This window comes from Calonectris borealis, chromosome 1 (genome assembly GCF_964195595.1).
Source record: "Calonectris borealis chromosome 1, bCalBor7.hap1.2, whole genome shotgun sequence".
Lineage (NCBI taxonomy): Eukaryota > Metazoa > Chordata > Aves > Procellariiformes > Procellariidae > Calonectris > Calonectris borealis.
This window is the reverse complement of record NC_134312.1, coordinates 86,878,830-86,906,814: the sequence shown is the minus strand read 5'-3', so window position 1 is coordinate 86,906,814 and position 27,985 is coordinate 86,878,830. Positions and strand designations below refer to the sequence as shown.

The window sequence follows — 27,985 nt, the reverse complement described above, 5'->3', positions numbered from 1 at the left end:
CCAGGATCCCGGGATCCTGAGAAGAACGTGGCGTCCCCAGGCGACAGGAGAAGACGGCTGGCGTTGGTGGCTGCGGAAGAAGTGGCAGCCTCAGCCACCCTTGCCCACTCAGGCATCAACTCTCGCTCCCCAGTGGGAGCCGGGGCGCAGCGCGGGGTTTGCCCGCGGCAGGAGGAGCGCGGGAGCTGTGGGGGGCCGGGCCGCGCGTGGGGCAGCCCCCGCCCCGCTCCTCCCCGCCCTGCTCTTATTCTGAAAGGAGCCTCCGCGCAGCCGACGGCCCATCGCCCTCCCCGCCCCGGCCCACCCTGGCCGCCTCTTCTCCCCGCCTCCCGCTCCCCGCAGGCCCGGCCCCACCGTGACCCCCGGCCGCGGGAGGTCCCGGCCCGGCCCGGCCGCTGCTGGGCGAGAGGCGAGGCAGAAGAAAACACGCTGCTACGGGGGGGTCTCGGCTTGCTCGGGTCTTGTTTCTTTTTCAATCCGGGGCAGTTTGCACTCGGGAGAGAGGGTCCCAGCCGGGCATCCGTCCGGGGAGCGCTCACTTCACTTTCTGGAAAACCTGGACACAGACCTCGTCTTCAGCGGTCATGCGCTGGGGAAAGGGAGGTGAAAGAGGAGTTTAGGCTGGATCCCCTACTCTCTCCCTCCCCAGCTGCAGCCCTGCCTGCCCTCCCGGAGCTGGCTGGAGCCTCGCAGGCCGCATGCTGTTGCACGTCCTTCCCGACCCTCCCAAAGCCCCAGCGGGTCAGGCTGCAGGGCAGGGAAGGGCCATTGCCTTCCTTGAGCTGCGTTAACTGTTAAACCCTGGAGGCGGATGTTTGTGTGAAGTGGTGGCTGCCCCCGAGGAGCCGGGGCTGAAGTCTGAGAGGAGCTGGAAGGAAGCTGCACGGCTGGCTCAGAGCCCACAGCACCCGCACTGTATGTCCCCCCCGCCCACCACGATTGGGATTTAGCAAGCTGGACCCCTCCTCACCAGATGCAGCTGGTCCCCCTCCAGCCAGTGCCTCCAGCCTCGGTTCCTCTTCTCTCCTAGCTGCTCACACACCAGCTGATCCCCCTCCCAGGAGACAGTTGTCTGAAAAAAAGTAGAGGTGAAGACATGGTCCCAAGACAAGCGGGTCCTGGCAATACAGGTTTCCAGCAATGACACTGACTGTTTCTCTCAGGTAGGTTTTCAAATGCAGTCCCTGATCTGGTATCGCTTTTGGTGGCTTTTTGGGACTGATGCTCTATTTGTGGGAGGTGAATGACCCTCTGGCTTCCAAGTGCAACAGAGTACTGCCAAGTGGGCTGGCGTTCCATCTTTTCAGGGCTTTGCTCCAGAGGGTAGTACCCTCTGGGTCCCAAAGTACTGGGTTTCTGGCTGTTTGGTGCTCATCCCCTTTGCTGTGAGTGATTTACTCACAGTACCACTTATTCCTGGACCTGCAGGGGCACACCAGCTTTGGGCTGGGCTCTCATCTGGTTCGTGAATCAAAAGGTGAGCAAGTCCCTGAACTTCCAGTGCACCCCAGTCCGCTGTCAAACTGCACTGCTTGAGGTTTTCTCACCTGGCACTTGCGTCCATCCACGGGTCCCAGATCTTCCTCAAACTGGACTCCCAGGTCAAAATCCATAACATAGTCCCGCAGGGAGGTGATCGTGCGGATGACCATGTGATCTCCCGTGTGGATGATCTCTTTATCGGGCTTCAGGAGGCAAACCAGTTTTCGCAGGACCACATTGATATCTGGAGGATGAGAGGGAGGGGAGTTCTGTGGACGACCTGGGCCCCTCCTCTAGCAGCATCGCTGCAGAGCTCCTCCACTCTTTTAGCCAGGGAGCCCCAGCCATGATACCTCCTCCCCTCTCCCATCACAGTGCAGAATTGATGGTCGCAGACAGAAGGACTAGAGGGTTCCCAAACCCCGTCCACCCCTTCCCGACTTCTGACATTTTGGGAGACAGAAGGGAGCAAAAGGGGAGGGAAGGAGCGGGATGAGGAGGGTGCAGTTACCTAAAGCGCGCAGGTAATTGTCCATGTTCTCCTGGGAGACGAAGCGGTAATAGCCGGTGAGGTTGGGAGGCATCCCGGGGCAGAGGGACGGGGACGACGGCGAGGAGGAAAGAGGGCAAGGAGCGGGACAGGCACGGAGCTGGGGCTGAGCTGGCTCGCCGGGCGGGCCGGTCCCTCTCCTGCGGTGCGGCGAAGTCTGCGGGGCCGCCCGGCTCCCAGGCTCCCCGCTGCATTAAGAGTCCCCGCGCCGGGGGGCGCGGAAAAGACCGGGACTGCCCCTGCTTCCAGCATCTCCGCCTCGGCTGGGGAGGAGGCGAGAGCGGCAGGTCACCCCCTCACCCTCCGCCCTTCTGGGGGGCTGCTTGTGTTAAACTCTTGGCTGCCAACCACCGGCAAGGCGCTCCCCCCCCACCCCCGCCGGCCCCTTCTCACACGGTGATGCCGGTGGCTGCGAGCTTCCTCAGAGCAGTGCCCCGGCCCACGCTCCCCCCGGCCCGGCCAGGAGACGCGGCGGCAGGCTGGCAGCTCCGCCCTGCCGAGCCCGGGGCGGATGGGCGGCGGGCTCCAGATGCGATCTGTAGCCCCTCGCCCCGACACCCCCCCTGCCCCGATCTTCACACCCCCCTCCCCCGGCCTGCTCCTCCCGCGTCCCCCTGCAGCTGCGAAGATGCTTCCCGGGGCGAAGCTCTGGGCGCCGGTGCCCCCCTACCCCCCGCCCACCCCGGCCAGCCCTCGCCCCTCTCCGAGCCCTGCCCGGATTGCAGTGAGAAGGAAAACAGCGGCTCCGCCGCGCCGCGCCGCGCCGCGCCCCCGCGCCCCCCCGCAGCACCTGGCGCGGCGGCCCCTCGCATTGGCTGCCGACCCCCACCGGCCCCCGCCGCGCCCGTGACGTCATGCTGCAGTGGCGGGGCGGGGCCGGGCGTGGAGCGGAGCGGGGCTCGCGGAGGTGCCGCGCCGTCCCTGCGCGCCGCCGTCGCCGCGGGAGCGAGGGCGTGGGCCGGGCAGGGCAGGGCCGGGCCGGGCAGGGCCGCGCCCGCCGCTGTCCAGTAGCCCCGGGCGGGCTGGAACCCGCCGCCGCCATGGGCGACCCTCGGCCCCGCGCCGCCGTCCTTCTCCCTCTCGTCTGCCTCTGCGCCGCGCTGCCCGGCGGCGCCTCCAACAAAGGTGAGCGCCGGAGCGCCGCGGGCGCGGTCCCGGTTCCGGTCCCGGTCCCGGTTCCGGGCGGCGGCGGCGCGGCGCTCCGCTGGGACCCTCCGGCCGCCCCCCGCGGCGGGGCTGAGGGGCACGTTGTCCGCGGCTCAACCATCCGCCCCCGCGGTGGCGGTGCGGTTCCGCGCTGCCCGTCGCCTTCGTCTGGCACGTTTTTGTCGGGGCATCTCCGCGGTCCCCGGCGGCTCCGGCTTTCTTTGCCCCTTCGGACGCCCTCATCCCATCCCCTCTCTCTACTTTCTCCATTTGTCTCCTGTTTTTTTCTCTGTTCTTTCCTCGCCTTCTAGCATTCCCCTCGCGTTTTCCCCTTTTCCACCCACTTGTCTTGCTTTTGTTTCAGTTATCGCTGTGTGGATTTAGCTTTGCTTCCCTTCCTTAGCGTGCTGAGAGAGAATGTGTTGCTTCTCCATAGATCCCTGTGGTCTCCGAAACACATCCCCTATCTCCATCTTCCAATTCTAGTTCATCTGTCTACAATATGTCAATAGGAATGATTGTACAGTTGTGTGTTAACTATGCAGGTTGCTAATATAAAACAGTATTTTATGTGCTAAATACATAAAAAAAACCCTAATGCTATAGCTGTAACGTTCTGAATGCAGATGTTCTTTGAACATGTAGAGCGATGGAGAAAGATGTAGGTTTCTAGATCTGTGGCTGTAGACACAGGCGTGAGAAATTCATCCCAGGGGAGTCAGTGCGTCAATAACCTGACTCGGTGGGAGAATGTGAAAACATGCGAGGGACTCAAGGGTCATCAGGGAATGTGACACCTTAGGGTGCTTTCTGTGCTTCGGAAGAGGTAGTGCAACGCGGAGCTCTGTGTATGCTGACATTGGCAGCGGCATTTGTACTGCTCTGGTGCCCAGGGGCCCAGTGGCGAGGCAAGGCCCCTTGTGGTCTGGATTTTCTCTCTCCTTTGTGAATTTACACTCTGAAACATCTCCCCACCTTTTGCAAATTATTTTAGATCTACAGGAGCTTTCTTGAAGCTGGTAGGAGTCTGTATCCTAAAAATATTCCCCAAATGTTTTTCTAATCTCCAGTAACTCATTTCCCGAAAAATCAGATTGGTGATTCCCAAGTTGCAGGTAGATGCAGCAAAGGATTTGTCTCTCTACCACCAGCTTGTTACCCCAGCAACAGGGCATATTTGGCATTTGTAGCTATGGATTCCCACCTTGGTGGTGTGGCACATGGACTAGAGCCGTCACAGAGTGGAATCTGGTGGGGGCAATGGAGGGGTGGGGTGAAACGTGGGCACTTGCACACAGGAAAGATTCAACCTGCATACTGAGCAGAATGGATGTTTCTCTGGATTTCCTACGCAATGCTTTATAATCTTAATCAATACGGTGAGGGAGAAATGCCAACCCACACTCTTTGCTGCTACGCCAGGCTGGGTCTGCCCGCTCTGCCCTGCTGGTACTCCCCCACTCTGACCTGTCGCCCTGTCTGCTGGCCCACCACCAGGCTCCAGCAGCCTCTCCTGGCCCCGATTTACAGAAGGGCTTGGTTGTAAGGGATACTGTCCCTTTTGAGTCAACACATCACGCCGTGCCGGTATGGTTTCAGAGGATACTGTGCTGCAGAGGATGAATTCACATACTGGAAGTAGTGCCCTTGAGGGAAAGGCTCTGTATCCTACTCCCCACCAGCCCTGAGCCACGCTGTGCTCGAAGTGTTGCTCGGTTGTAATAAATCTTGGTCTCCAGGGGGTGGGAGAGTGGGGGATTATCTGGGAATGGGGATTGTAACTAGGCCATGTAATATAATCTCTGAGGCCCATTTGGCAGGGAGTGGGCATGGGGGAGGGGTTTTTAATTTGTAATGATTTTTCTTCTCTCTCCCCTCCTCTCCCCTCCCCTTCCCTCTCCCCCACCCCTTTATTTCTCCCTTTCCCTGCCCCGGAGCCTGTGTGATAAAGATTAATTTGCTATTTCTGGGCCTGTGACATTTTTCAGAGCCTCCTGCTGGCTGCTGCCTCCATGCCAAGCCTGGCTGGGCTCCAGCCAACGGGATTAGCAAGGAGGGGCCAAGGGAATATGGTGCTCACCATGGAGTGGGGAAGGAAGGAGCAAGGGACTCTCGGAGTAGGTTATTATATGCGTAGGATGACTGACTGAAAGTGTACCTGTGTACATGCGTGTAGATCCTGAGCCTTAGTCCAGAGGATGCAAGGCATAATGGCTGCATGCAAGACTTCTCCCCTGGGGACACCCCAAGGGAAGGTGTATCCTGGATCCATTAATTACGGCTTCAGTGAGCTAAAGGATTTAGCATTTGGAATCTGCCTCCAGAATGAAGCTACTTCTGCCTCTTGATTTCATTTTTTTTAACTGCCCCAGCTTTCCTGGGCACCCAGATGCCTCTCCATGTATTTCTACTAAGATAGTAATGAGAAGGCCAGAAGGAACACATTGTTTCTGATGAGGTCTCCCAAGAGCCATGTAGAGTAGACTAAAGAAAGATAACTTCTTCCTCCCAGCCTATTTTAGACTACTTTATTTTCAGAGAAGAAGGTGGGGAGGGGTGGTTGTTACCTGCCACTGGATGATATTCTGCTCTTTTCCTACTGAATCTGTCGTTGATGGCTAATACATTCCTGTGCTCCATCCCTTACCCCAAATCCACCTCAGCAAACAAGCACAAACCCTGGATTGAAGCTGAGTATCAGGGCATCGTCATGGAGAATGACAACACAGTCCTGCTCAACCCACCGCTATTTGCACTGGACAAAGATGCTCCACTGCGCTATGCAGGTAGGTGGGTAACAGCTCTGGGAGGGGTGGGAGGCAGGGAGAGACTTATGAAGAGGCAGAGACAGGGTGACGTTCATCCCTGTGCTGGATTCTAGCTCTCTCCAGAAAACGATCACCTCCAAACCTTGTTCTGGAGGAGGTCCCCAGTGAAGTCTGGAGGCAGTCTGGGCACAGCTTGATTTAGGATGCTGTGAGCTGTTTCCCTTAGGGAGAGAAATTGAGGGTGGAGCCAGCTACTTTTTGACGCAATTCTGCTATTTCCAAAGATCACATGCACAGCTCTGTGTCTGTGAGCACTGGAGAAAGCTGGTAGGGCACACTTTGTTGGCAGTGCTACATCCCCTCACAGGAAGCACAAATCCCTGAAACTACAGATGAGGCTTTATGAGGTGCTTGCTTAGCCCATGCCTGGAGCTTTCTCACGCATCCTCCCTCAGCTTTGGGAGAGGAAAAGTGTTCCCTGTGAGCTGAACTTTAGGATTTAGGTGACCCTATCTGCAGTTCCCTGCAGTACTGTGCACATCCTGCATGTGTGGGTGGATGAGACATCATGGATCTTCATGCTTTGGCTGTCTATCTGCAAGATATGGCCTGTTTTGCCTCCCTGAGGGATGCAGAGGAGAAATAAGGTGCTCCCTGAGTACTGTGGCTGTGTAGCACTAATAAATCTAGTTTGAGCCTTGTAAGCTCTAATCTTTCTTGATGCTGGTCAAGACTCCTAGGCGTGGGAGTAGTCTCCAGTAGAGGGCAATCTGCACCATTAATGGCTGTAAGAGATGGCAGGAGGAACTCCTAGGGAACCAAAAATTGCTCAAAATGAGAGGTGATAATGAGGGAGAAAGGAAAGTGTAAGTTAGAAAGGAAGAAAATATGGGAGAGGGAAGCAAGGGGGCATAATGCGCTCTCCTCAGTCCTTTTCTTTCTCCCCTTCTTCTCTGCCTTTGTGGGTACTAGGTGAAATCTGTGGCTTCAGGATCCATGGGGCAGGGGTACCTTTTGAAGCTGTGATCCTGGACAAAGCTACAGGTGAGGGGCTGATCCGGGCCAAGGAACCAGTGGATTGCGAAGCACATAAGGAGCACACATTCACCATCCAGGCTTATGACTGTGGAGAGGGACCTGATGGAGCAAATACCAAGAAATCACACAAGTAAGTCCATGCAGTCATCGCTGCATGTTACAAAATGCGGTCTGTCACAGAAACGCGAATGAAAATTGCTGTGGGAATGCTTTCTTTAGCCAGAAGTATTTTTCTCTAGCCTTGATACTGTAACTCAACATGTTAATAAGACCCAAAGAGAAATGTTCACTGACTGAGTCACACGAGTGAATACACTAGAAATGAGGGCTGCTTGACAGTTGTGTCTAAGGGAGGTATTTCACGTTGCTGCATACAGGCGGGAGGTCCGGATTACATTGTCATTCCTTTTGCTCTTTCTCTGGTATGGGAAACCATTGTCCAAGCTCCTGTGTGCCAACATTGCTGTGTTGAAACCAAGGTCTCTTTCCTTGTCCTTGCTTTTGAAGGCTGGAAATCAGACTGGTGCACTTTAAGGGAGTGACTTACACTGAAATTTAGGTGGTGTATGGCTCCTAATCAGCCAGTCAGTTCTTATTGATGTCTCTCTGCAACAGGGCCACAGTGCACGTTCGAGTAAACGATGTGAATGAGTTTGCTCCTGTTTTTGTGGAAAAGTTGTATCGTGTGGCAGTGACTGAGGGAAAGCTGTATGACCGCATCTTGCGTGTGGAGGCCATTGATGGAGACTGCTCGCCACAGTACAGCCAGATCTGCTACTATGAGATCCTGACCCCCAATATTCCCTTTCTGATTGACAATGACGGTAAGAATCCGCACCTACCATGAGCACATTTCCTGCTTTGCTCCCTCTCTGCCAGTCCCATTTGCTGGCAGAGCTGTGCTGTATGAATTTTCTAGCACTGCTGATCTATCTGTCCTGGTGCAGAGATGCAGCAGCCATTTTGTGGGATGCTATAGCTTGTTACAGAGTGGCACTGGGGAGGGGGACTCAACCCCTTTTTGGTTGTTTTTGTAGTTGATCAAAAATAAGAGTGATTTCTAGAAGGAACATCTTTGAGGAGACTGTCTTTCCTCTCCCTTGATCTCTTTGTTTTGCTAACCAGGGAACATCGAGAACACGGAGAAGCTGCAGTACAGTGGAGATCGTCTCTACAAATTCACAGTGACAGCCTATGACTGTGGAAAGAAGCGGGCTTCTGATGATGCTGAAGTGGAAATCCAGGTGAAACCCACCTGCAAGCCCAGCTGGCAGGGTATGAAACCTCCAAACACATTTATGTCTTCCCTTTGGTTTTGCTGAACTACTACTCAGTCCTACTCATTGCCAATGTTTGTATATACACATATAAGTTTGTATGCCCATATATATGGTTTAGTTCTGGCATCAACCCATCAGTCCCATCTAAAGGGATGCAGCAGACATCTCAGTCTGTTGCAAAGCCACTGAAAGGCAATTCCTTGGATTACTGTGAACTATTATGTATTTGATAAGGTTCATAGACTGTATTCAATGTAGATTGTTTTTGGGGCTGCTTATCTTGAGGATATTTGGCTTTTCCAGAGGTGGTGTATGCCTACAGGTTCACCTTAGTCAATTCAATTAAGGGGAAATCAACACAGCTAAATATCTGCTCTGCCTGGTAAGAGAGGTTGACGATCCAATGAGTGATGCTACACTGGTACTAGCTGTAGAAGATGAGAATTTGGAGACTTTGCTTCTAGGAGATCTTCCTTTGCACTGATGCCAGCTGCATAAAGTTGTCTTTTCAACATGGAAAGCACCAAAAATCTCTGTTTCTGGGCTAGTCCATAGATGCCACTCGTATGTGTGCCAAATATTCTGGCCTTGCGTCCTTGGCAGGACCTAACACTTCTCTTTCACTCTTCTTCATTAGGCTGGAACAAGAGGATTGAGTACACCCCGGGTGCAGGCAGCCTGGCGCTCTTCCCCAGCATTCACCTGGAGACCTGCGATGAGCCCCTGTGGAACATCCAGGCCACGGTGGAGCTGCAGACAAACCATGTGGCCAAGGGCTGTGACCGGGATAACTACTCCGAGAAGTCACTACGCAAACTCTGTGGTGAGTTGATTCTTTCCTGGGCTGAGGGCAGCTGTGGTACAGCACCTCGCCCCTTCCCCTGAAGGGGTTCACAGTGGTGCCTCACACAGCAGAGATGCTGGGGGACACATTCCTCACATCTGCTGTGGTCAGCGGGGCTGGGAGGACACCTAGCTCACATGCTGTGTTGAGGGACAGTGGGCACCCTGCCTGTATTTACAACGGGCTCCCCATGCTTTCCTTGCCGGGAAGCCAGAGGTTTCTGTGCATTGCCCCAGTATGCAGAGTCTGTGGGACTTCCCTCAGCACAGATGGAAAAGTCACCATCCTTCTCCAGATAGGAGAAAGCCTATAGGTAACTCCTCCTCTCCCTGTGCTCTGGGACGTTACAACGAGCCCTCTAGCACACTCTTCATCTGTTCCCCAGTTCTCAGGCTCCTTATTCTCCCGTGTTGACATTTCTGACTCCTTCCCTTCTCGGTAGGTGCTGCCTCAGGAGAGATTGACCTGCTGCCGGTGCCTAGCCCCACGGCGAACTGGACCGCGCGGCTCTCGGTGCACTACAGCCAGGACAGCAGCCTCATCTACTGGTTCAATGGCAGCCAGGCTGCCCAGGTGCCTGTGGTGAATGGGCCGCATGCCCGTGAGGGGCTGAGTGACCACTTCACCCTGTCCGTATGGATGAAACACGCCGTGGTGCCTGGCAAAGGCAGGCGGGAAGAGGAGACGGTGATCTGCAGTACAGTGCAGAGCGGTGAGACACTTTTCCTGGGGTGGTGACACTTGTGCCCGCTGCCTCTAACTTGTTAGAAGGGATTGTCCCTGCAGGGGGAATCTCTTGTGTTCCAGAGCGGCACCTGGGCAGGGGTCCCTCCTTAGGAACACAGCTTCTTCAGGTGTCACTTTTTCTGGGAGCGGTCAAGCCCGCTGTGAGCGTGCGGTGCCGAGTGCCAGTCGTGCAGGCTAGCGTGTGCTTCTGGGCTCTGGCTAGCGAGACTGCTCTGAGGTGTGATACGTAACTCCCTGTGCTTGTCCCTGGCAGAGGACGGCTACTCGCATTACTCTCTGGCTGTGCACGGCTGCCGGATTGCTTTCCTCTACTGGCCATTGCTGGAAAGTGCAAGGCCTGTGAAATTCCTCTGGAAGCTTGAGCAGGTGAGGAGGCGTTTGCTTCTTCCCCATGTCCCTTCTCCTTCTGCCCTTTGCTGATCCCTTCCTCTGCTGTCGGCCGTAGGTCTGCGATGATGAATGGCACCATTATGCCCTCAACCTGGAGTTCCCCACTGTCACGCTCTACGTGGATGGCGTCTCTTATGACCCTGCCCTCATCCACGACAATGGCCTCATTCACCCGCCACGGCAGGAACCCTCGCTCATGATTGGAGCCTGCTGGACTGGTGAGTGCCCTCTCCCTGAACCATGCTCGTCCCATGTGGGAAACAAGGGAGTGGAGGGAGAGCCAGAAGAGGTGAAAGAAACACCACCCAATACTAAGTGATGCAAACCACATTGCAGCCATCTTGCCTCCTTGGCACCAAAGCCAGTGTGGCTCCCTCCTTCCTTACGGACCAAGCCAGCAGGCCATGGTAATAATAGCTGAGGGACAAGTGACGTTGGCAGCTTCATGGACAACAGCAGTAGAATATGTGATGGATAACCAGCTTTCAGGCAGAGGAGATTTGAAACTCTGTACCTCATTCAGGCGTTGGCGTTTCTATCAAAGCTTTTCACCAGAGGGCAGCAGTACTATTTGTGCTGCTGGTTGTATTGTTGGGGATTTCTGTGTCTTGAGGGTCTATATGAAGAAGTCACAAATCATTCTGTAGGGAAATTGGATTGGAGGACAAAGATCAGGTTAGGAACATAGTTAAGCCACTACCACATTAAAACCCGTTCTGTGGAGACGTAAGGCTGCATTTCCCAGGTCTTTCAGTTCTCCTGCAAGACTGAAGCAGGACAGAACTAAAGGAATTTGCCTGCTTCACTCCAGCAGAAATTTCTAGCAAGATCAAATCTTTAGTACTGCTTCTCCCACATCAGGGATCTTCCCACAGCTCTGTGCTCTCGACTGGCCTTTTGCAACGAACAAATATTAATCAGCTTGGGACACCCTCCTGGAACCATCTGAGTTTCAAAAGGGTGTTGAGAACGTGGCTTGTTGCGAACATGGCTAGGACCATGTTCCATAAATGCGAATCAATTAATTCCCAAAATAGATATCATTGGGAAAGGAGAAAAAAACCCCTATACTTTCTCCCTTGTATCATTTACTCATCCTATAGTCTCACCATCCCCTTCAAGAGAGGGACTCTGCCCTCTTTCATCTGTGATGTGCTGTCTCTAGGGTTGAAGGGTGCACTGCTTGGCCCATGACTCCAGAGCTGTTCTTTTGGACTGGCCAGTACAGGCACTTGTATAGATACTTGCCTGACCCTGTAACTACCCTTTTCCAATGCCTTATTGCTTGTCTGAATGTTCTCCTTTTGCAGAGGAGAAAAACAAAGAGAAAATCAAAGGAAACGAGAACTCCACTGATACTGTACAAGGTAGGGAAAAGAAAGAAGATAGTTCTCTTCCCCTCTTCACCGTGCATGACTATTACTTCTTGCATGGTGCCTTCTTCATACAGCTCCCCCAGTCCTGTCCTGCCATCTCCCACCATCTTGGGAGGAAAACCCGATGTGGCAGATTGGTCCTTGATATCTTGATATCTGTGGAGCATGAAAAGGCTGATGGGAGGACTACAGCCTGCTTTGAGAGATGGAGTATGCTTTTCATGTGGAGAAAGAGTCCTTATGCCTGATCATTAAAGTTGGTCTCTGAAGAACTCAATAGCCATTAGAGACATCAGGAGATGTCACCTCATCCCTAACTATCTATGGAACGTACAGTTTCTTTTAAAAGCCCTCACAGGAAGCAGAGTGAGAAGGAGACAAGAAATTGTTTCCATCTGGCATTCAGCGGTTTGGCAGAAACTTCTCTACGCTACCCACCATTCACTGCCCTAGTCTTTCTGTTGGTCTGTTTTTCTCGCTTTCCCCCATCTGGAATTCAAAAAATTGTCATCTCCTTACTTAAGCATCCCCTGTCGTCTTGTTGTCTTTGCTTTTCTATGTCCTGTGCACCCCTGTCTCGCTCTATCTTCCTTAACATCTGTTCCTCACACTGTAGCTTTTGTTGTCTTTGCTTTTCTATGTCCCATGCACCCCACTGTCTCTCTCAAACTCCCTCAACATCTGCATGTCCCTCACACTGTTGCTTTTGTTGTCTTTGCTCTCTTCCTTGCCATGTCTCTCACACCCTCCACCTCCCATGTTTCCCTCAGGAGATCCTCTGTCGATACACCACTACTTCCATGGTTACTTGGCTGGCTTCACTGTGCGCCCTGGTAGCTTGGAGAGCCGGGAGGTTATTGAATGCCTGTATGCCTGCCGTGAGGGGCTTGATTACAGTGACTTCGACAGTCTGGGCAAAGGGATGAAGGTATGCCCATCTGCCCAGCTTGCATGGGTCTCCTCCACTCTCCTCCCCAGCCTTGCTTCCCAGGACTTTGCCTGCTCTCCCACCTTTCTCCTTTGTGTCTCTCTTAGCCTGGACTCTTGGCATTTGCCAAGGAACCCCGAGTATTTTCTTCTCTTCCACCTGTAGGTTCACGTGAACCCGTCTCAGTCTCTGCTCACCTTGGAGGGTGATGATGTGGAAACCTTCAACCATGCAATCCAGCATGTGGCTTACATGAATTCCCTGCGCTTTGCTACCCCTGGAGTCCGGCCACTCAGGCTCACCACTACTGTCAAGTGAGTGGACAAAGCAGCACCTCCAGCTAAGTTCAGCAAGAGGATTACCTCTCTTTTGACTAAAATCACACTCCCTCACCTTGTATTTTAATTCTAATTGATGGTCTCGAAATGGGTAGGAGTCTTCCTGAAAATAAATATTGAAGTATCCAATATCCAAATGGATACTGTAATACTGGGGTCTGTGCCGGTAGCAGAACTTCTGCCTTCACTCATGGTGTTCTAGGCATGTGGGCTGGTTTTAATTTTCTTTGTGGTGTGTGGATGTGACCAAGTCACTGGAAACCCAGTGATGTCATTCCTACCACACCCCTCTGTCTTGCACAGCAGGCTATAGGGAAGCTTTAGGAAGACTACCAGAAAAAGGATATTCCCTTCACTGCCAGTAATGGGCAGGAGGTGTTCTTTTACAATGTTGCTGATGGAAGCTTGGGCCAACTGATGCTTTCTACTTCTCTCCTTCAGGTGTTTCAGTGAAGAGTCCTGTGTCTCCATTCCTGATGTGGAAGGTTATGTTGTGGTGCTACAGCCCGATGCTCCCCAGATCCTGTTGAGTGGCAGTGCCCACTTTGCTCATCCTGCATCAGACTTTGAGGGTCCTGATGGGGTCCCCCTGTTCCCCAATCTCCAGATCACCTGCTCTATTTCTCACCAGGTGGAGGCCAAGAAGGATGAGAATTGGCATGGTACTGGTGAGTGGAGTACAGGGTGAGGTATAAGAGACAAACTGGAAGGACCTGCAAGTGTTGCTGTCCTGCAGAGGAAGTAGAGCCCCTCATTACACCCAAAGTAGGAGAGAGTTTACAAATACAGAAGCAAGGCACATTGTCTGTCAATATGTAGGCTAATCGGTTCTTATCCCTTTCTGCCCCTCCCTGTACTTTTTCTATCCACCCAGTTCCTTTGCCTCACTCTCTCCCCCTTCTTTCCCAGGCTGCTCATTCTTAATCCCTTTTACGTTTTACCTAAATTTCCCTTTATTGAATCCAGCACTGGATGGATGTCCTGCCTGCTACACTCTCCACTCCTGCACTTAGTCTCCTCCTGCTTCCTTCTCCCCAGCTTTCCTTATTTCTCGCCCCTCCCATCTCTTCCTGCATCACTTATTCCTGTGAATTCCCCAGTCAGTTTCCTCACACCCTATAATACCTCGTCCCTCAGTTTCTCTCCATCATCCTCAGATTACTTCTCTGCACTCTGTGCTCCACATGTACTTTCACTTCTTTTGTATCTTTTCTGGTAACGGGATTTTTTGCTTATCGTTTTCTATTTAGCAGCTTTGCCTTTCCTCATACAATGATGAGTTTCTTGACTTAGAGCAGGTTGGTCTTAGCCCTGCTGAAAGCAGTTAGTCATTGAATGTGGTTGCCATTTTAAAGACGATAAGATCTCAACCATGGTAACCGGCAGTTGAGACAGGGGAAGGCTTTCAAAAGCACTCAGGGTCTGGGAATGTGTGATAGAGTTGTTCCTTATTTGCACATTGTCATTGTCAACAGAGTCCTTACAGCCAAGATGTGTTATCATGAACCAGTCTGATAATAGTATGTTGTTCCAAAATAAAGTGACTTTATTATGTGCATAAATAATGTCGTTAGAACCAGGGGGACTCCTCCAACAAGTAATTAGGCCGGCAGTGATTTTACTCAAGGTCAGTACTAGCCAGAGAAAGAGAAGTCATTATGTATGATGTGAGCACTTTTAAGTAAGTGGGTACCACTCCGAGTAACTCCTGCCTTCACTGATGGATGGCTGGCTTTCTGGCCCTGTCTTCTTTCCGTTTGCATCTCAGTGACAGACACACGAATGTCAGATGAGATTGTGCACAACCTGGATGGCTGCGAGATCTCATTGGTAGGAGATGACTTGGACCCAGAGAGGGAGTATCTGCTCCTGGATGGGGCACTGCTGCAGCAGCGGGGCCTGGAACTTGTTAACACCTCTGCCTACCTGACCATCACAGGTATGTCCTCTCCTTTGCCACAGCTGTCTAATTACGCCTCTCTCACTGCCTGTCAGGCATTGCTGGGAGAAGCACTTAACCCGATATTAGAGAGGTGTTGATGTACTTTGTGAGACTCTGAGCTGTAACCGTTTGTTGAACTCCTGGCTTTTGGAAGTCCCAGGCCATCTCCTTGGGGAGGTGGCTCCTCCTCCAGCACACAGCATGGTGTCTGAGCTCTGACCCAGGCTTCTATCACTCCTCCTGACTTACTCCCATTGCCCTTGGGGTTTGGTGTTCTCAGAAGCCAGCAGCATTTTGCATGACATGACTGAGGGACAGCACATTGCACAGGTTGTGGACTGGTACAACACTGTTGTACCTCCAGAACATAACAGGGCTGTTGTTCTTGATTCTTCCACATGTTTTAGCAATGCAAGCAGGGATTTCATCAAGTCCTTTGCACCCAGCTCCAGCTCTGCTCCCTTCCCAAAATTAATCAACCCAGCATTGCCTTGGATTCTTCTATAGCTCCTAGTTGCTACAGCGTTATGATGCAAGATGACTTCGAAGCAGGAGCCTCCTCACGCCACACCAATTCTCTCTTCATGTCTCAGGTGTGGAGAGCATTGCAGTTTATGAGGAAATACTACGCCAGGTCTCATACCACATCAACCATGGCGCTGCTCTTTATGAAAGGAGGTTTCACCTGTCCTGCACTGAGATGAATGGACGCTACTCCAGCAATGAATTTACTGTTGAGGTACAAGATCAATACATGCACATATAGGTGCTTGTGCATGCCTGGAGAGGACATGGTGGATGGGAATGCACACAATGTAGAATGTATTACGATGAACACAGAGCTGAGTCTCTTTCACTCTGGTCTTTCTGTAGGTGAATGTCCTCCACAACATGAACCGAGCTGCTCATCCTAACCATATTCTGAGTTCCCAGCAATTCATGCACCGAGGCCATCATTTACCCCCAGAGCTATCTGGGCACAGTTTGGCAAGCACCCATAACAACCCAAGTACGTAACGCTGTCTTTTGGGTTTATTCCTTTAGGTCAGGATGCTGGTTTTCTGATATCCTGGTAGAACTGATGGCAGAGGATTCCTTTCAGGCTTCCTATAGCCATGTCATTGAGTTCTCATTATACTGTCCTGTCCCACTCTTCATTAGCAAATGGACTGCAGTCTGCGTCAAACTGTGTTTTAGAGCTTGATGCAACAATCTTCCTCTTTCAGTGTGTTGTTTTCTTGATGTAGCAGCAGTCTGAAATCTACACCTGAGAAGGTCTAAAGAGAACACTGTACACTGGTATGATTTCATTCGTGCACCTTGCAAAGGTGCTATGCAGGCTTGGGTAATGTAATTTCAGAAAGAAGCTTCAACAGCAGGAGAGAAACAAGAGAATCAAGACTGCCACTGCTCTAAAAAAAGAGATGGGACTAGGTGACGATCAGCAAGGCAGAAAAATATATGAGACAGCACCACACAGACAAGAGGATTCTTGCCCCCAAAACAGAGGAGAGAAGGAAGCCTGAAAGCTAGATTAGAGATTAGATTTGTTGGTTTGCCCTGGCCGCTCTGTGCCACAAGCATGACTGCAGACTAACTGGCTGCTCCTCCTAGGCTGTGAAAGCTCTAGGACTGTTACAGAGGACCCTGCGTTGGTTTTGGCCCCCTGTTGTAGGGAACATGGAAAGCACCTTTGGATTTAGCTTTTGCTGCAGCTTCCTACAGCAGCTGACCCCAAGCTGGTCCAGTCCTGCAGCCGGCACTGAGCCACTGCAGGGACAGCCTACGTACGTGCTGGGAGAGCCCCAAACCCCAGCCTGTGCCACTCCCTTCCCCAGCTCTGCCCGATTGCAAAAAGTTGTCCCTGCTCTACAGAACCACCCAGAACAAATCCATGGAGGGCCTGGATAGATTTTGCAGGGAAGGGGGTTATCTGGGGGGTCAAGGCTCGGCCTACAGGCCTAGAACAAAAGGGTGCGAGTCGGGCTAAGGGTCTTAGATGAATTTCAAGTTATCTCCTGTGGAGAAGCTGGGTTTTGACTCTGGCACTAATTAGAAAGCCATCATAGCCCTCACCTCTGCCCCATGTGCAAAGCATACTTCTTTTGGCTTCCTTCTTTCTCTACTGCTTGCACAGGAATCACACCCTCTGAAAATCATCCTTGTGCCCTTAGAGGCTCTCCTCAGCACACACTTCTCCCTCCCAACGAGAGGATACAAATAGCTGCAACGTATTCCAGTGACTTCTGTAGATGAAGATGTGCAATCTACAGGCTGGACCAACATCAGAGGATGCCTGGACCTAGGCATCCTGGCAAACTGTGCAGGCCTCAAGCAAAGATACAGCAGCTGAAGGCAGGAACTGCTCCTACAGGGGAGCAGAAAAGTCAGGACACGTTCTTGCCTAGACCAAAAACCAAGCGCTGCCCAGAAACCCCAGTTCCTGCAGGTCAGGTTGGAAATGCATGTTTCTGTGACAGACTCTAACTACGTCTACTCATTTCTTTTCTCCATAGTGGTCCCCAGTGCTGCCACTGTCATCATTGTGGTGTGTGTGGGCTTCCTGGCACTCATGGTGATCCTTGGCATCCTGCGCATCCACTCCCTGCACCGGCGGGGAGTGGGGCAAGAGGTCCCTGGGGCTGCTGAAGGAGGGCACACAAGCACCAGAGGCAAAGAGAGTGACATGTTCTGGGACGACTCGGCCCTCACCATCATAGTCAACCCCATGGAGGTGAGGAGCAGCCGCAGTGGCTGGGGCTGGGTGGGCAGCTGGGTTGCCAGATCCTTCCCCTTACCCCATGTCTCGCCTCCCCAGTCCTACCACAGCTGCCAGGAGAGGGCAGCAGAAAGTGGCAAGGGCAGAGCTAGTGAGGGCCTGGAGGATGAAGATGACAGCACTGACTCAGAGACACCCGACTCCCCGGACAGCAATGACGTGGATGACCGACACATCATTGGCAAAAGCGACGGCTCTCACCGCTACTAGGAGCTTTAAAACACCAGTGCAATGGATCCCCCCAAAACATGTGGCTGGAAGGAGGAGGTGTCTTACTTTTAACTTCTTCCTTCCCCCACCGTGTACACATGCTCTCCTCCCTCATTTGTCATTTCTGCCTCCCATGTTCCTTCATCTTCTGCCATTCTCATTGTGGACATTCCCCACATTATTGACCCCCCATCTGGCTCTCTAGAAACATGTGTTAGGGCACTTGCACATGACAGTGGCACAGTTCAAACTATGATGAGGAAGGAGGGGCCTGGAAAGAACAGAAATTTGGAAGGAGGAGCCAGCCATAGGGCTCAGAGTGGGGTATCTCACAACCCCTCCCCAGATATTATATATATATATTGTATATTTTTTCAATGTTGTCGTTTGAGGTTTATTCTCGTTTCATGCAAAAAAAACCACTGCAGCTTGTGTCGCTTTGTAAAATTGTCGATACTCCTAAACTAAATGAATGAAGGTAAGAAGGATGAGGAAACAAAGTGGATTTTAAAATAAATGGATTTCAAATAAAATGTTCAGGGCTTCTGCAGTTTTTCACTACAAACAGGTAAAGAAATAGTCAGTGTAGCCTCTAATGTGAGACTGGAGACTGTCCAGAGCATGTATTTACTGAAATTACTGCCTTATCTCAGGGAAGGGTTATATTTTTTAGTGTATGTGTTGGAACAGGAAAACCACATCACCCCTGACCCTGCCTTTTTGAGAGTCAAAATGCTCTTTGTAAACAATGTAGCTTTCCCCAGGACACAGGGCTAGGAATCCACAGAGGAACAGAGGCCATCCCAGCTTGTCACAGGCAAGTGTAACACATGCAGCAAACTGAATTCTTGATTACAGGAAAAAAATAAGGCTCTTTCCACACACTTAGTGGATCATCAGTAGAAACAGGCCCAATCCTCAGCTTCATCCATCTTTTCACCTGATCCACTTTCTTTACCGGCATAAAAGTATTTTTCACACCAGGAGTTCCAGCTTGTAGCAAAACAGCCCCAGCACTTCTGAGGGAAGGAGGTGTCCTCCTCTGTCTGTTGGGAATGGAGGGGATGGAAACACAACAGATGCTGGCAAAGCATGGTTTATGAGCCCAGTAGCATGAGTTGTTAGGGTAGTGCTTCATATCACGTTGTTCTTCTTCGCTTGATCTACTTGGTCTGATTATTCAGACCGTGGCAAGACGAAATGAGGCAGGCTGCTGCCTGACACATCTCGGGGCAATGGCTATAAAATGTTAAGGACCCAAAGGACGATTCTGCAATAGGATATTTGCTGGCAGCCAAGGTTGAGAAATCCTCCTTAGGGGCAGGAAGGTAGCACGGTAGATGAGAGTGGAAAAGCCCCTCTGAGGGCATGAAAGGTCTCAGCACGAGATCCCTGCTTGCTGCAGTTCTCTCAGATGCCTCAGCTTTAGCCTGTCGTCATGTCCAACTGTGCCCACATATGGTTGTTACCGGGCCCAAAAGAAGTGAACATACTGAGGCTGTCTAAGATACTCTTACGCTTTCTCCTTTGTCTCCTTCCCAGTAAGTTCCATGCCCTTGTTTCATACAGGGAGCTTACAGCAGGCACTGTCAAACCAGTGCCCTGACATCTTGAAGCACTGGAATAATTCAAGTCTCCAGAAAGAAGAAAGGCTACATTGTGCACATTGGAGCCCAAAACTTTGCACAAAATAGTCTTATGTCCTGAGAATGCTATGCCTAACCCAGTTCTGATATGCGATGAAAAGCACCACCTCTCGGAGCATGGAAAAAGACCAAGTCTCAGGACCATGAGGTCCCCGTATCTCTACAGCAGCCTCAGCCAGGTGCTACAGTGTGCTTACAAGGTGGAAGAGGCCAAATGTACGATGAGTTCATAGGTAGCCATCATGATAGCTGTGTTTGGGATCTGGCGGATCAAGTGAGCCAGGAGCCCTCGGTATAAAGCCAAGGGTCCCTCTTCATGCACCACAAGCTGCAGAGTCTGTATAAAGGAACGGTATCGTGACCCTTCTTCTCGCAACCGTGTCCGAATGACCTCTGGAGAGACAAAAAGGGAAGTGATATTAGCAGATTGATCCTACAGGCATGGTGTCTCCCACTGAGGGGAACAGAAGCAAGGAGTGTGGACCCACTCACCATGTGGATATGCAATGCATGAAGCACATGTTTTGGAGACAGCAGCAGCTCCCATTAGTCCAAAGAAATCATGGCTATTTGGTGAAAGTGTGAGTGGTGGGGAAAGGGAATGATGGCTGTTTCTCAGCTGCTGTTTCAGTGCTTCATAGATGACAAAGTGTATGATGGTCTCTGACACTCCAGCGTAGGAGGCAGTGATACCACAGTAAAATCCACGAAGGCCTTCAGTGCGGTACACGTGCATGGCACATTGGAGAGCGTTGCTGGCCATCTCCCCCTTCACCCTGTTAAGAGGAGGGAGGGTTAGACGGCATACTGCTCTGCTGACCTAAAATGCTGTTGTGAACACAACTGTATGACTCTTCCCCAGCACGCCTTGAAGACCTATGTTCTGATGGCAAGTCACAGACCCCTACCCAACCCCACCCGCAAACCAGTCCTGATTTGACATGGAGTGGCTCTGCATTGCTAGCATGCCTTACCTGGCTTCCAGCTGCATCCTGGTTTTCACTAACCAGATAGGGTTGGTAAGTGTGGCAGAGGTAATGCCTGGAGAACAGAAGAAGACAACAGCCATGAGCACCAGCATCATGCTGACAGTTTGTAGGAGGTGCTGATCTATCAGCTCTCTGAATTCTGCTTGGCAAGCTGCAGGCATTTGCAGTTTGAGAATGACCTTGAGCTCCCTTGGGAGAAAAGACATTTAGGGCACACTATCTGATTCTCCTCCTCCTCCATTCCAGCCTTTGTCTGGTGGTAATTAGCTCCTCTGCCTCCAACATAACCGTACTACAAGCGCTGATGTTACAAAGAGGCAGGAAACAATGGGCTAAACTTGCAAGAGTGGAAGATTTTGTTAGAAAATTGGGATATATCAAGAGAAGTGATTCTGTGAGTGGTCTAAATTACACACTGCCTTCTCCCTCTCACAGCTGAATGGAGCTCTTTTCCTGATAGCAGCTGAAGGGGTAAAGACTAGATCCATGACTTAAAGAGATGAGCCTAAGAAGGATGAAGAGTGAGAAAACGTTTTGGTTACCCAAAGAACACACTGCTCCAGCTGTGGAGGGAGAAAACTTCAGAAGAGAGAGCAGAAATGATGGAAGCAGCAATGGGGAAGGAATGAAACGCATTTATACTTACAGACAGAAGGACCCGTTGGCTCTGATTTGAGACAGAAGAGGCTCACCTGCACAGGCTGCTGATAGCATGTGTACTTTCTTGGACTCCGGTACAAGGACAGCATTGAGCCTCTCCTTAACACCAGAATAGGCAGCAAAATATATAGCCCTGTTTGGAAAGAAATACAGAAGAGGTTACAGCTCACCTATGAGGAGCACAGACAGCACTGCTGTGGGGTCTCACTCCAACTTTTCTCACTCCCAGCACAAGTTTGTCTAATGTGACATCAGATACCATTTACACTAGGCCCACAGCAACTATGATCAGAAGGTCCAGAAAATGTCTGTGTGAAGGGGTGGTGGCACAATGAGCACAAGGCCCAGACTGCTTTCAGAATGTGGAACAATAGCTGTCATGGAGGTCCTTTAAAAAGTGTACAGCATGAGCTATCCTCAGGGAGCGGTACTCACCGGGAAGGAGCAACTCCAACAAGGTTTGGACCCAGACCTCGGAACAGGGATCGCACGCCTTCCTTCTCAAGGATGGCCCTACAGAAGGAAATGAACAGAGAAATCAGCAGAATAACTAAGCTGGGAGCTCTCCTGTTCTTCCTCCTTCTTAGTTCTTCAGTACTTCTTGTAGCATCCTCTCCTCACCTCCTGTGTTATCCTTTTTCTGCCCTACTCTCATTCTCTCACCAGCCATTTCTCCTCTCTCCTTCAGTCATTTCTTCCTATTCTTGCTGACACCATCACTCTGGGTCTGATCAAACCACTAGCTGAGAAATTTCTCACAGTCTCAAAAGTTGCCTTGCAGACTCAGAGTTCAAAGCAGAGATCAACTGTGAGAAGTAGATGTATCTGTGCTCTGATGAAACTTCCTACCGCACTTGCGGTTTCCAGAGCCTCAGCTCAAATGCTACTTCCATCTCTCTCTCTCTCCCCCGGCCCTGTCTCTCCACCTGATGGCCAAACCTTCATCTCCCTGGTGCTAATGTGCATGCTGCCCTACCCTACTCACCTCAGCAACTTCAGCACTCCAGGAGATGGTGGGGTGGGGTTCATCAGCCTCACGCTCATCCCCGGCAGCTGTATCTCTGAGAGGCACAGAGGCCGCAGTGTCAGCTGGGATGACTGTAGACGTGTCTTCACCACTTCCAGGGGACAGGTCAGGATGGCTCCAGCTGTGCCACCACATCTAGGGCATAACAAGGGCGTAACAGCACGTGTAAGAATGACCCCTGTGCAGGAACAGGGCAGTAATTCTGACCTTGCTCGTCCACAACCTCTCTCCTCTAGGAGAGGAGGTTAGGTCCCCTAGCCTGCGTCATACATGACCTCCTGCTCTGACATTGATTAATGTAATAACGGCTTAGCTTGGGACATCTCCTGGCAGCCTCACTCTGAAACCTCACTCAGTATTTGAGACAAACAGTCCCAAGTCCATAGGGACTCAGCAGTCCCTCAGCTCAAAGCTGCTGATCTTTGCATTCAGAATTTCCCAGAGCAAACATTGCTGCTGCCCACCCTGGCTGCAATGCCTTCTGCTGAGATCACCAGGCACCATGCCTCACACCTCCCCACAGCAGCATTGGCTCAGAGAGGGGCAGCACAAAACTCTCCCACCCCTCAGCCTGCCTGTGTCCCAGGCTGTTGTCCCTGTCAACCCATAACCCATTCAGCCCCACATTTGCAAGGCCCTGTAAGCAAGATCCGTATTTTCTGCCAACAGCCAGGCTCACCCCCAGCCTGACTTGCTTAATGAAAGAGGACCCTGACCTTCAACAGACAGAAGCTATTTTTGGAACTCAAGAACCATCACCATCAGTCTAGTCACACCTCAGTAATGCTGAAAGGACATGCATCCCCTTTTTCCCTTTCTGCCACCCAGGGACAAGCCAGAACCAGAGAACTGATATGTTTGGTTCTCAGCTTCTGCCCCTTCAGATCCTTTGACTGACAACTCTGTTCTTCTAGAGGATGGTCAGTACCTGAAAGACTGTTTTGAGATGAATTTGCATGGAATTTGCAAGAGACTTTGACAAACAGATGTTCATATCTGCTACAGCCAAACTCGCTTTGTTTCACAAGAGACGGAGGCTTAAAAAAAGCTCACTCTGCTCCAAAGAAAGAAAAGCCAACCAAAGAACTACAAGATATCAAGGAAGAATCAAGTTTATCAACAGAATTACATATGATGGTACAGGACAGCAAATGGCTAGAGTTCTGAAGAATTATTTTGAAAACATCTATACAGCTCAGGGCACACATACATTGCTCTCACAGCTTTTGCTCCTTGGGCTTCATTTATTACTGCCTGTAGGTTGGCAGGGGGGGCGGGGGAAGAAGCCTGGATACCTATTGCAATGAAGTCCAAGAGTTGAAAATCTGGCAGCTAGAAGGTTATGCAGCAACTAGCAACTAATTATGCTCCTCCATTACACTCATGCTGCTTTGTCAAGTCCTTTGCAGATCTACGCAGTGGTGATGACTTGCAGAGCAGCTGATCAGCAGCAATTTCCCTCAGGAGATATGGTGAGTGGTGGGAGTCTGGGATCAGGTGGAACATGACCAAAGAACTTAGTTTGGGCTCAGAAGACAACACAAAGCAAAGCAGTAGATGTTCTGGCTCAGGTTCTCTGCATGAACAAGCTGATCAAACACGGACACCAAGACATCCAGGAGTCGCAGGAGGCAGGGTCTCCTTTTACAAAAGCCATGTTGATTCTTCCTGTGTAGACCATATTCATTCAGGGCACTTACAGGCCTGTTGTTTTCTTGACCAGAAATGTAGTGTCCAGTTCAGGAGAAGATTGAGTACAGTGGTGACAGATCAAGATGTCTAAGATGTCTGAATAGAGCAGTTTCAACTTCTTATCTAAAAGCTGAGCACACACTACAACAGGACAACATTTAGAGAAGCAATTGCTTGGTATCCTAAAGATTTCTCTCTCTAACAGTGCATAAGGAGGCACAACTTTATGTAATGTTTTCATAATATCTCATTTCTTCAAGAAGTCCCTACCTGAGCATGGTCAGGATATGAATTTGAATCCACGCCTCCAATATATATACAAGTTTCCTGAGTTCAAGTTCCTCAAGCTACTGATATGTATAGATAATAGAGAAGAATTTTAAAAGCAATAATAAGAGTTAAAGAAATTGTTACTCCTTAGTGTGGTGGTCATTTAATCAGCAGCAAGAGAGTCCGAGGTGAAGGGGGACCTCTGAGCCACTATGGCTCAATGGCGAGACTAAGGAGGATTCTTCAGGGAGGAAAGAACACTGACTAAACAAAGCTAAGCAAATAAGGTGTACCAGTTGTTCAAAACTAGAAGAAATCTCTACGATGTCTTATCACGCACTACATGATGATACAGCTGCTCACAATCTATGAAAGGCATAGGTCTCCAAAATTCTTCTGTTTCAGGAGAAATGGAAAATTACATACTCTCGTCACAAAGAGGTGAACTATTTTTCAGTCCAATACTAATGAAGGCAAAACTGAACAGAATCTTGTTGGAACAAACATTTCAAAATCAGCAGGCACAAAAACCCCATGGCCATGGATATTAAAATTAGGTGATCGAGGAGACGTCATACTTACAGATTTAATTGCTTAAGAAATGTTAGGGGACTGGAGAAATATACTAGCCTAGAAGAGTTCTAATGTCTACAAGGACTAAAAAAAAGTGTATTTGTAATAATTTATGCTGCTAAGGTTATACGATTATATGACCTGAGATTCATGCCAAACAAGAATTACGGAATCAGATCACTATAGACTTAAAAGACACTTTGTACTAATCAATGTTGGCGGGGGGTGAGGGGAGCTATATTGTTTGTTTTTTTTAAATGGAACTTACCAAACAAAAGCTAGATTCACAAAAGCAACTACAAAGATGTAACATACTTCAGTTTTGCAAAAAAGCGAGCTTGGTATCTCACAAAAACACACTTAGAGCCTTAGCACTCTGTCTACAGCATAGATGCTAAATGGATTAAAATCAGACCACAACATCTCAAAAAGAGGAAAAAAAAATATCAGCCTCACTCTTTCCCTGCCCTGAAACCAGTCGTCAGTAAAGAATCAAACAGCAGTGGTCCAGCAAGAGTCTAGGAAAATCACTTCTAGACTAGACCTAACAATTTTCAGTTTTTCCACCAATAGACAGGAGGTAACATTTTACTCTCTATAAAATCCACGGGTGATGATCACAGTACTGAGCAAAGCTGCAACGACTGGCAAATAACGAAAACACACATGGAACTGAGCAGTTACCAAAGGTCCTTATGCTGGGCTTAAACAGACAGATTTAACAAAACGAAAACCCTGAAGTCATTACTCTAGAAGCAGGAACAAAAGCCATTCCTGCAAAATATGATGAAAAGCAGCGGCTGACAACCAGTACAACATGTACTCCCAGAGCAAGGCAGTGGCAAGAAGAGCTAATTGAAGAAGGCAGGTAATTCTACCTTAGAAAACAGTACTTGCCTCTAGATCTTGCTTTCACATTTTAAAAGGAAAACTGGAAAGTTTGAGGTTGCAGAAAAGAGGATTAGTTGAGAGAAATAAAAAAAACACCGTTAACATTTTTTCAATGATCTGAGAAGGGTATGAGAACATGCACAGAGGTGACAAGATTTACTGGTAATTCACATTTTAGCCCTTACTTAGGCTAGCCAAAAATTGAGATAGCTTGAAGATCTTCATTTAAGAATAGCAATGCTAGGTCAGACAAATCTGCAGTTAAACCAGGGTTCTGCCTAGGACACAGGCGAATAAAGATCACCTACGGAAGAGTAGGAGAAATACTCATCTCCAGAATACCCTCCCAGCTTCCTGCAAATTTCAGCTCAGGGATTTCCTCAGCCAGAAATGTTGCATTGCAATTAATAGCCTTCAAGACATTCTTTTTCATTAATCTTTTTAAAATGCTTTCTGGACACATAAAAAGCTTTTACCCTCTAATACCCTGTGGCCAGGAGTGCCACAGTTTAACTGCACACTGTGTTAAGAGCTATGTTCTTGCATTAGTTGTGAACAAACTTCTCACAAGTTTCATTTGATGGTCCCCAGTTCTTGTACCAGAAGATAAAGTGAACAACTGTTCCTTCATCAATGAGATCTGTTTCATTAGGTAAAACAATAATATTAACTATATACTGCAGCAACAACCTGAACTTCTTATCCATCTCTTATTCATCTCTTGGGTTTTAATTAATTGTAATTCAAGGATTATTGCTTAATGGGCGAGGACAGGATACAGACTGACAAAGCTCCCACTAGCGACGATCCTGTCACTAGCCAAACTTTCATAGTTTTTCAGGAACCAAAATGAAAATGAGGATGAGGAAAAGCTTAAGAAGAAAGCTAAGAAAGATGAAAAAATATATTAGGAAAGGCTAAGATGCAGTGACTATATAGTTCAAAGGATAAATTAATAAAAGAATAACATATACAAAACAACACTGGGAACAGAGAGGACGAGTACATATAAGCAAAGATTGACATAGCACAACTGCATTAGCTGCAGAAAGCTGGAAATTTACTAATTAAGAGCAATTAAGTGATGTGCTTTATTGCACATGCTATACCGCAGACCTCACTGTCACACGGTCTCCAACAGGCTGGTGGAATTTGCAAAGGGATTAGGTGGCTGCCTAGACAAGGGAGTTCTGCAGTTACCAAGCAAAGTCCGGAGAATCACAATACCTTCTGCTTTAGGACATCATAAACTTAAAGCTCATTGTTTTGAGACTTAAATGATACATGTTTCTTAAAGAGAGGAAGGGAGAAACGCCGCGCCAGAAGGGACTTGCTCAAGGGCACGCTGTGAATTCAGGGGCACTGCTGGGATCCGAACACCTGACTCACCAGAATCGGCCGCACTATTTAAAGCCGGAGAAGACATGCAGGAATCTCAGCCACGCCATGATGATGGAGGCTTGGCTGCCCTCCCAAAGACAAGGATGCGCCACCATTTGCTCCGCTGAAGGGGCCTCGCGGCGCCTCTCATTCCCGCGTTCAGCACCCCGCTTCCTTTGCGCCCCCGACCCCGGTAAGCTCAGGCTGGATGAAACGCCGGGCGAAGGCCCCCGTGACTCAGAGGGCGGCTCCCCTTCCCCCCCCACCTGCACCTGCAGAGCCGTGCATTCACCCCGGCGCTCGGTGCCTCTGCCACACCGAAGCGCCTGCATTTGAACCTGGCACAGCAACGACGCGCGGGTGAGGATTACGGGGCAGGGGCAGGGTCTGGCGTGGGGCAAGGCAGCGTCTCCTCTCCCCCGGATCTCTGGCAGCTGCTGCCGGACGTGCGGCCCCGCAGTCCCCGCGCAAAGTGAGGCCGCGACCCGAGGCCCGCCCGCGGGGGGCGGCGGTGCGGGCCGCCGCCGCAGGCCTCGCTCCTCAGGAGCGGGAGTCTGCGGCGAGGACGAGCCGGGGCGGCGGCCGGAGGCAGACGGGAGCAAAGGACGGGCCCGGAGCTCCCCGGGAGAGAAGGCGCCGTGGCCGCGGGGCCCGGGCCGACCCGGGGGAGGAGGACGGGCCGCGGGCCCCGGAGACGCCCCGCGCTCAGGGCAGCCTCGGGCCCCCCCGGCCGCGTGTCCCGGGGCAGAGGCCGGCGGGCCCCGGCCGCCCCGCGCGGGGCCACTCACCCTCCGGCGAGCAGGTGGAGCAGGGTGCTGTGCTGCGGCATGGCCCGGCGCTCTGCGGCGCCGCCCGCGCCCCGCGCCGCCGCCACCCCGCGGGCCGCCGCCTGGCCCGCCCGCCGCCCCGCGCATTGGCTCCCGGCCGGCCGGAGGAGGTGCCCGGGCGGCGGCGGGGCCGGGCCCGCCGGCGGCGTCCGCGGGAAGGGCGGGCCGGGGCCCCGCAAGGCGGGAGGGCTGCGCGGAGAGGCGAGCCTGCA

The 27,985-nt window shown here is 50.9% G+C and overlaps 3 protein-coding genes across 3 annotated transcripts; 1 reads left to right on the top strand and 2 right to left on the bottom strand.

Annotated features, from left to right (window-relative positions):
* Positions 1–443: 443 nt before the first annotated feature.
* RBP5 (retinol binding protein 5) lies at positions 444–2,585 on the bottom strand. The gene is made up of 4 exons (XM_075169152.1): positions 1,994–2,585; positions 1,548–1,726; positions 971–1,072; positions 444–589 (listed from the first exon to the last, which is right to left on the bottom strand). The coding sequence occupies exons 1-4, from the start codon at positions 2,064–2,066 to the stop codon at positions 536–538; spliced, it is 408 nt and encodes a 135-aa protein (XP_075025253.1). The 5' UTR covers positions 2,067–2,585; the 3' UTR covers positions 444–535.
* Positions 2,586–2,886: 301 nt separating this feature from the next.
* Positions 2,887–18,343, top strand: CLSTN3 (calsyntenin 3). Its single transcript, XM_075164519.1, has 18 exons — positions 2,887–3,157; positions 5,842–5,964; positions 6,919–7,114; positions 7,600–7,808; positions 8,110–8,259; positions 8,902–9,087; positions 9,551–9,820; positions 10,109–10,221; positions 10,301–10,463; positions 11,556–11,612; positions 12,392–12,549; positions 12,715–12,863; positions 13,329–13,555; positions 14,656–14,826; positions 15,423–15,568; positions 15,703–15,838; positions 17,346–17,563; positions 17,648–18,343. Exons 1-18 carry the CDS (start codon positions 2,887–2,889, stop codon positions 17,816–17,818), a joined length of 3,114 nt encoding a protein of 1,037 aa, XP_075020620.1. The 3' UTR covers positions 17,819–18,343.
* On the bottom strand, positions 18,320–27,830 carry LOC142088805 (solute carrier family 25 member 36-like). Its single transcript, XM_075164529.1, has 7 exons — positions 27,735–27,830; positions 22,099–22,275; positions 21,549–21,626; positions 21,146–21,246; positions 20,439–20,505; positions 19,957–20,240; positions 18,320–19,857 (listed from the first exon to the last, which is right to left on the bottom strand). The coding sequence occupies exons 1-7, from the start codon at positions 27,773–27,775 to the stop codon at positions 19,658–19,660; spliced, it is 948 nt and encodes a 315-aa protein (XP_075020630.1). The 5' UTR covers positions 27,776–27,830; the 3' UTR covers positions 18,320–19,657.
* Positions 27,831–27,985: the final 155 nt, after the last annotated feature.

Bases quoted from the DNA above. Each gene is read 5' to 3' on its own strand.
- RBP5 (XM_075169152.1), bottom strand. From the start codon at position 2,066: ATGCCTCCCAACCTCACCGGCTATTACCGCTTCGTCTCCCAGGAGAAC. The intron at 1,727-1,993 runs GTAACTGCACCC...CTCATCCTCCAG, and splicing joins CAATTACCTGCGCGCTTTAG to ATATCAATGTGGTCCTGCGA. The intron at 590-970 runs GTGAGGAGGGGT...CCCTTTCCCCAG, and splicing joins AGGGGGACCAGCTGCATCTG to CGCATGACCGCTGAAGACGA.
- CLSTN3 (XM_075164519.1), top strand. From the start codon at position 2,887: ATGCTGCAGTGGCGGGGCGGGGCCGGGCGTGGAGCGGAGCGGGGCTCG. The intron at 13,556-14,655 runs GTGAGTGGAGTA...TTTGCATCTCAG, and splicing joins TGAGAATTGGCATGGTACTG to TGACAGACACACGAATGTCA. The intron at 15,569-15,702 runs GTACAAGATCAA...GTCTTTCTGTAG, and splicing joins GCAATGAATTTACTGTTGAG to GTGAATGTCCTCCACAACAT.
- LOC142088805 (XM_075164529.1), bottom strand. From the start codon at position 27,775: ATGCCGCAGCACAGCACCCTGCTCCACCTGCTCGCCGGAGG. The intron at 22,276-27,734 runs GTGAGTGGCCCC...GTTATGCCCTAG, and splicing joins CTCCACCTGCTCGCCGGAGG to ATGTGGTGGCACAGCTGGAG. The intron at 20,506-21,145 runs GTGAGCCTCTTC...TCTGTTCTCCAG, and splicing joins GCTATCAGCAGCCTGTGCAG to GCATTACCTCTGCCACACTT.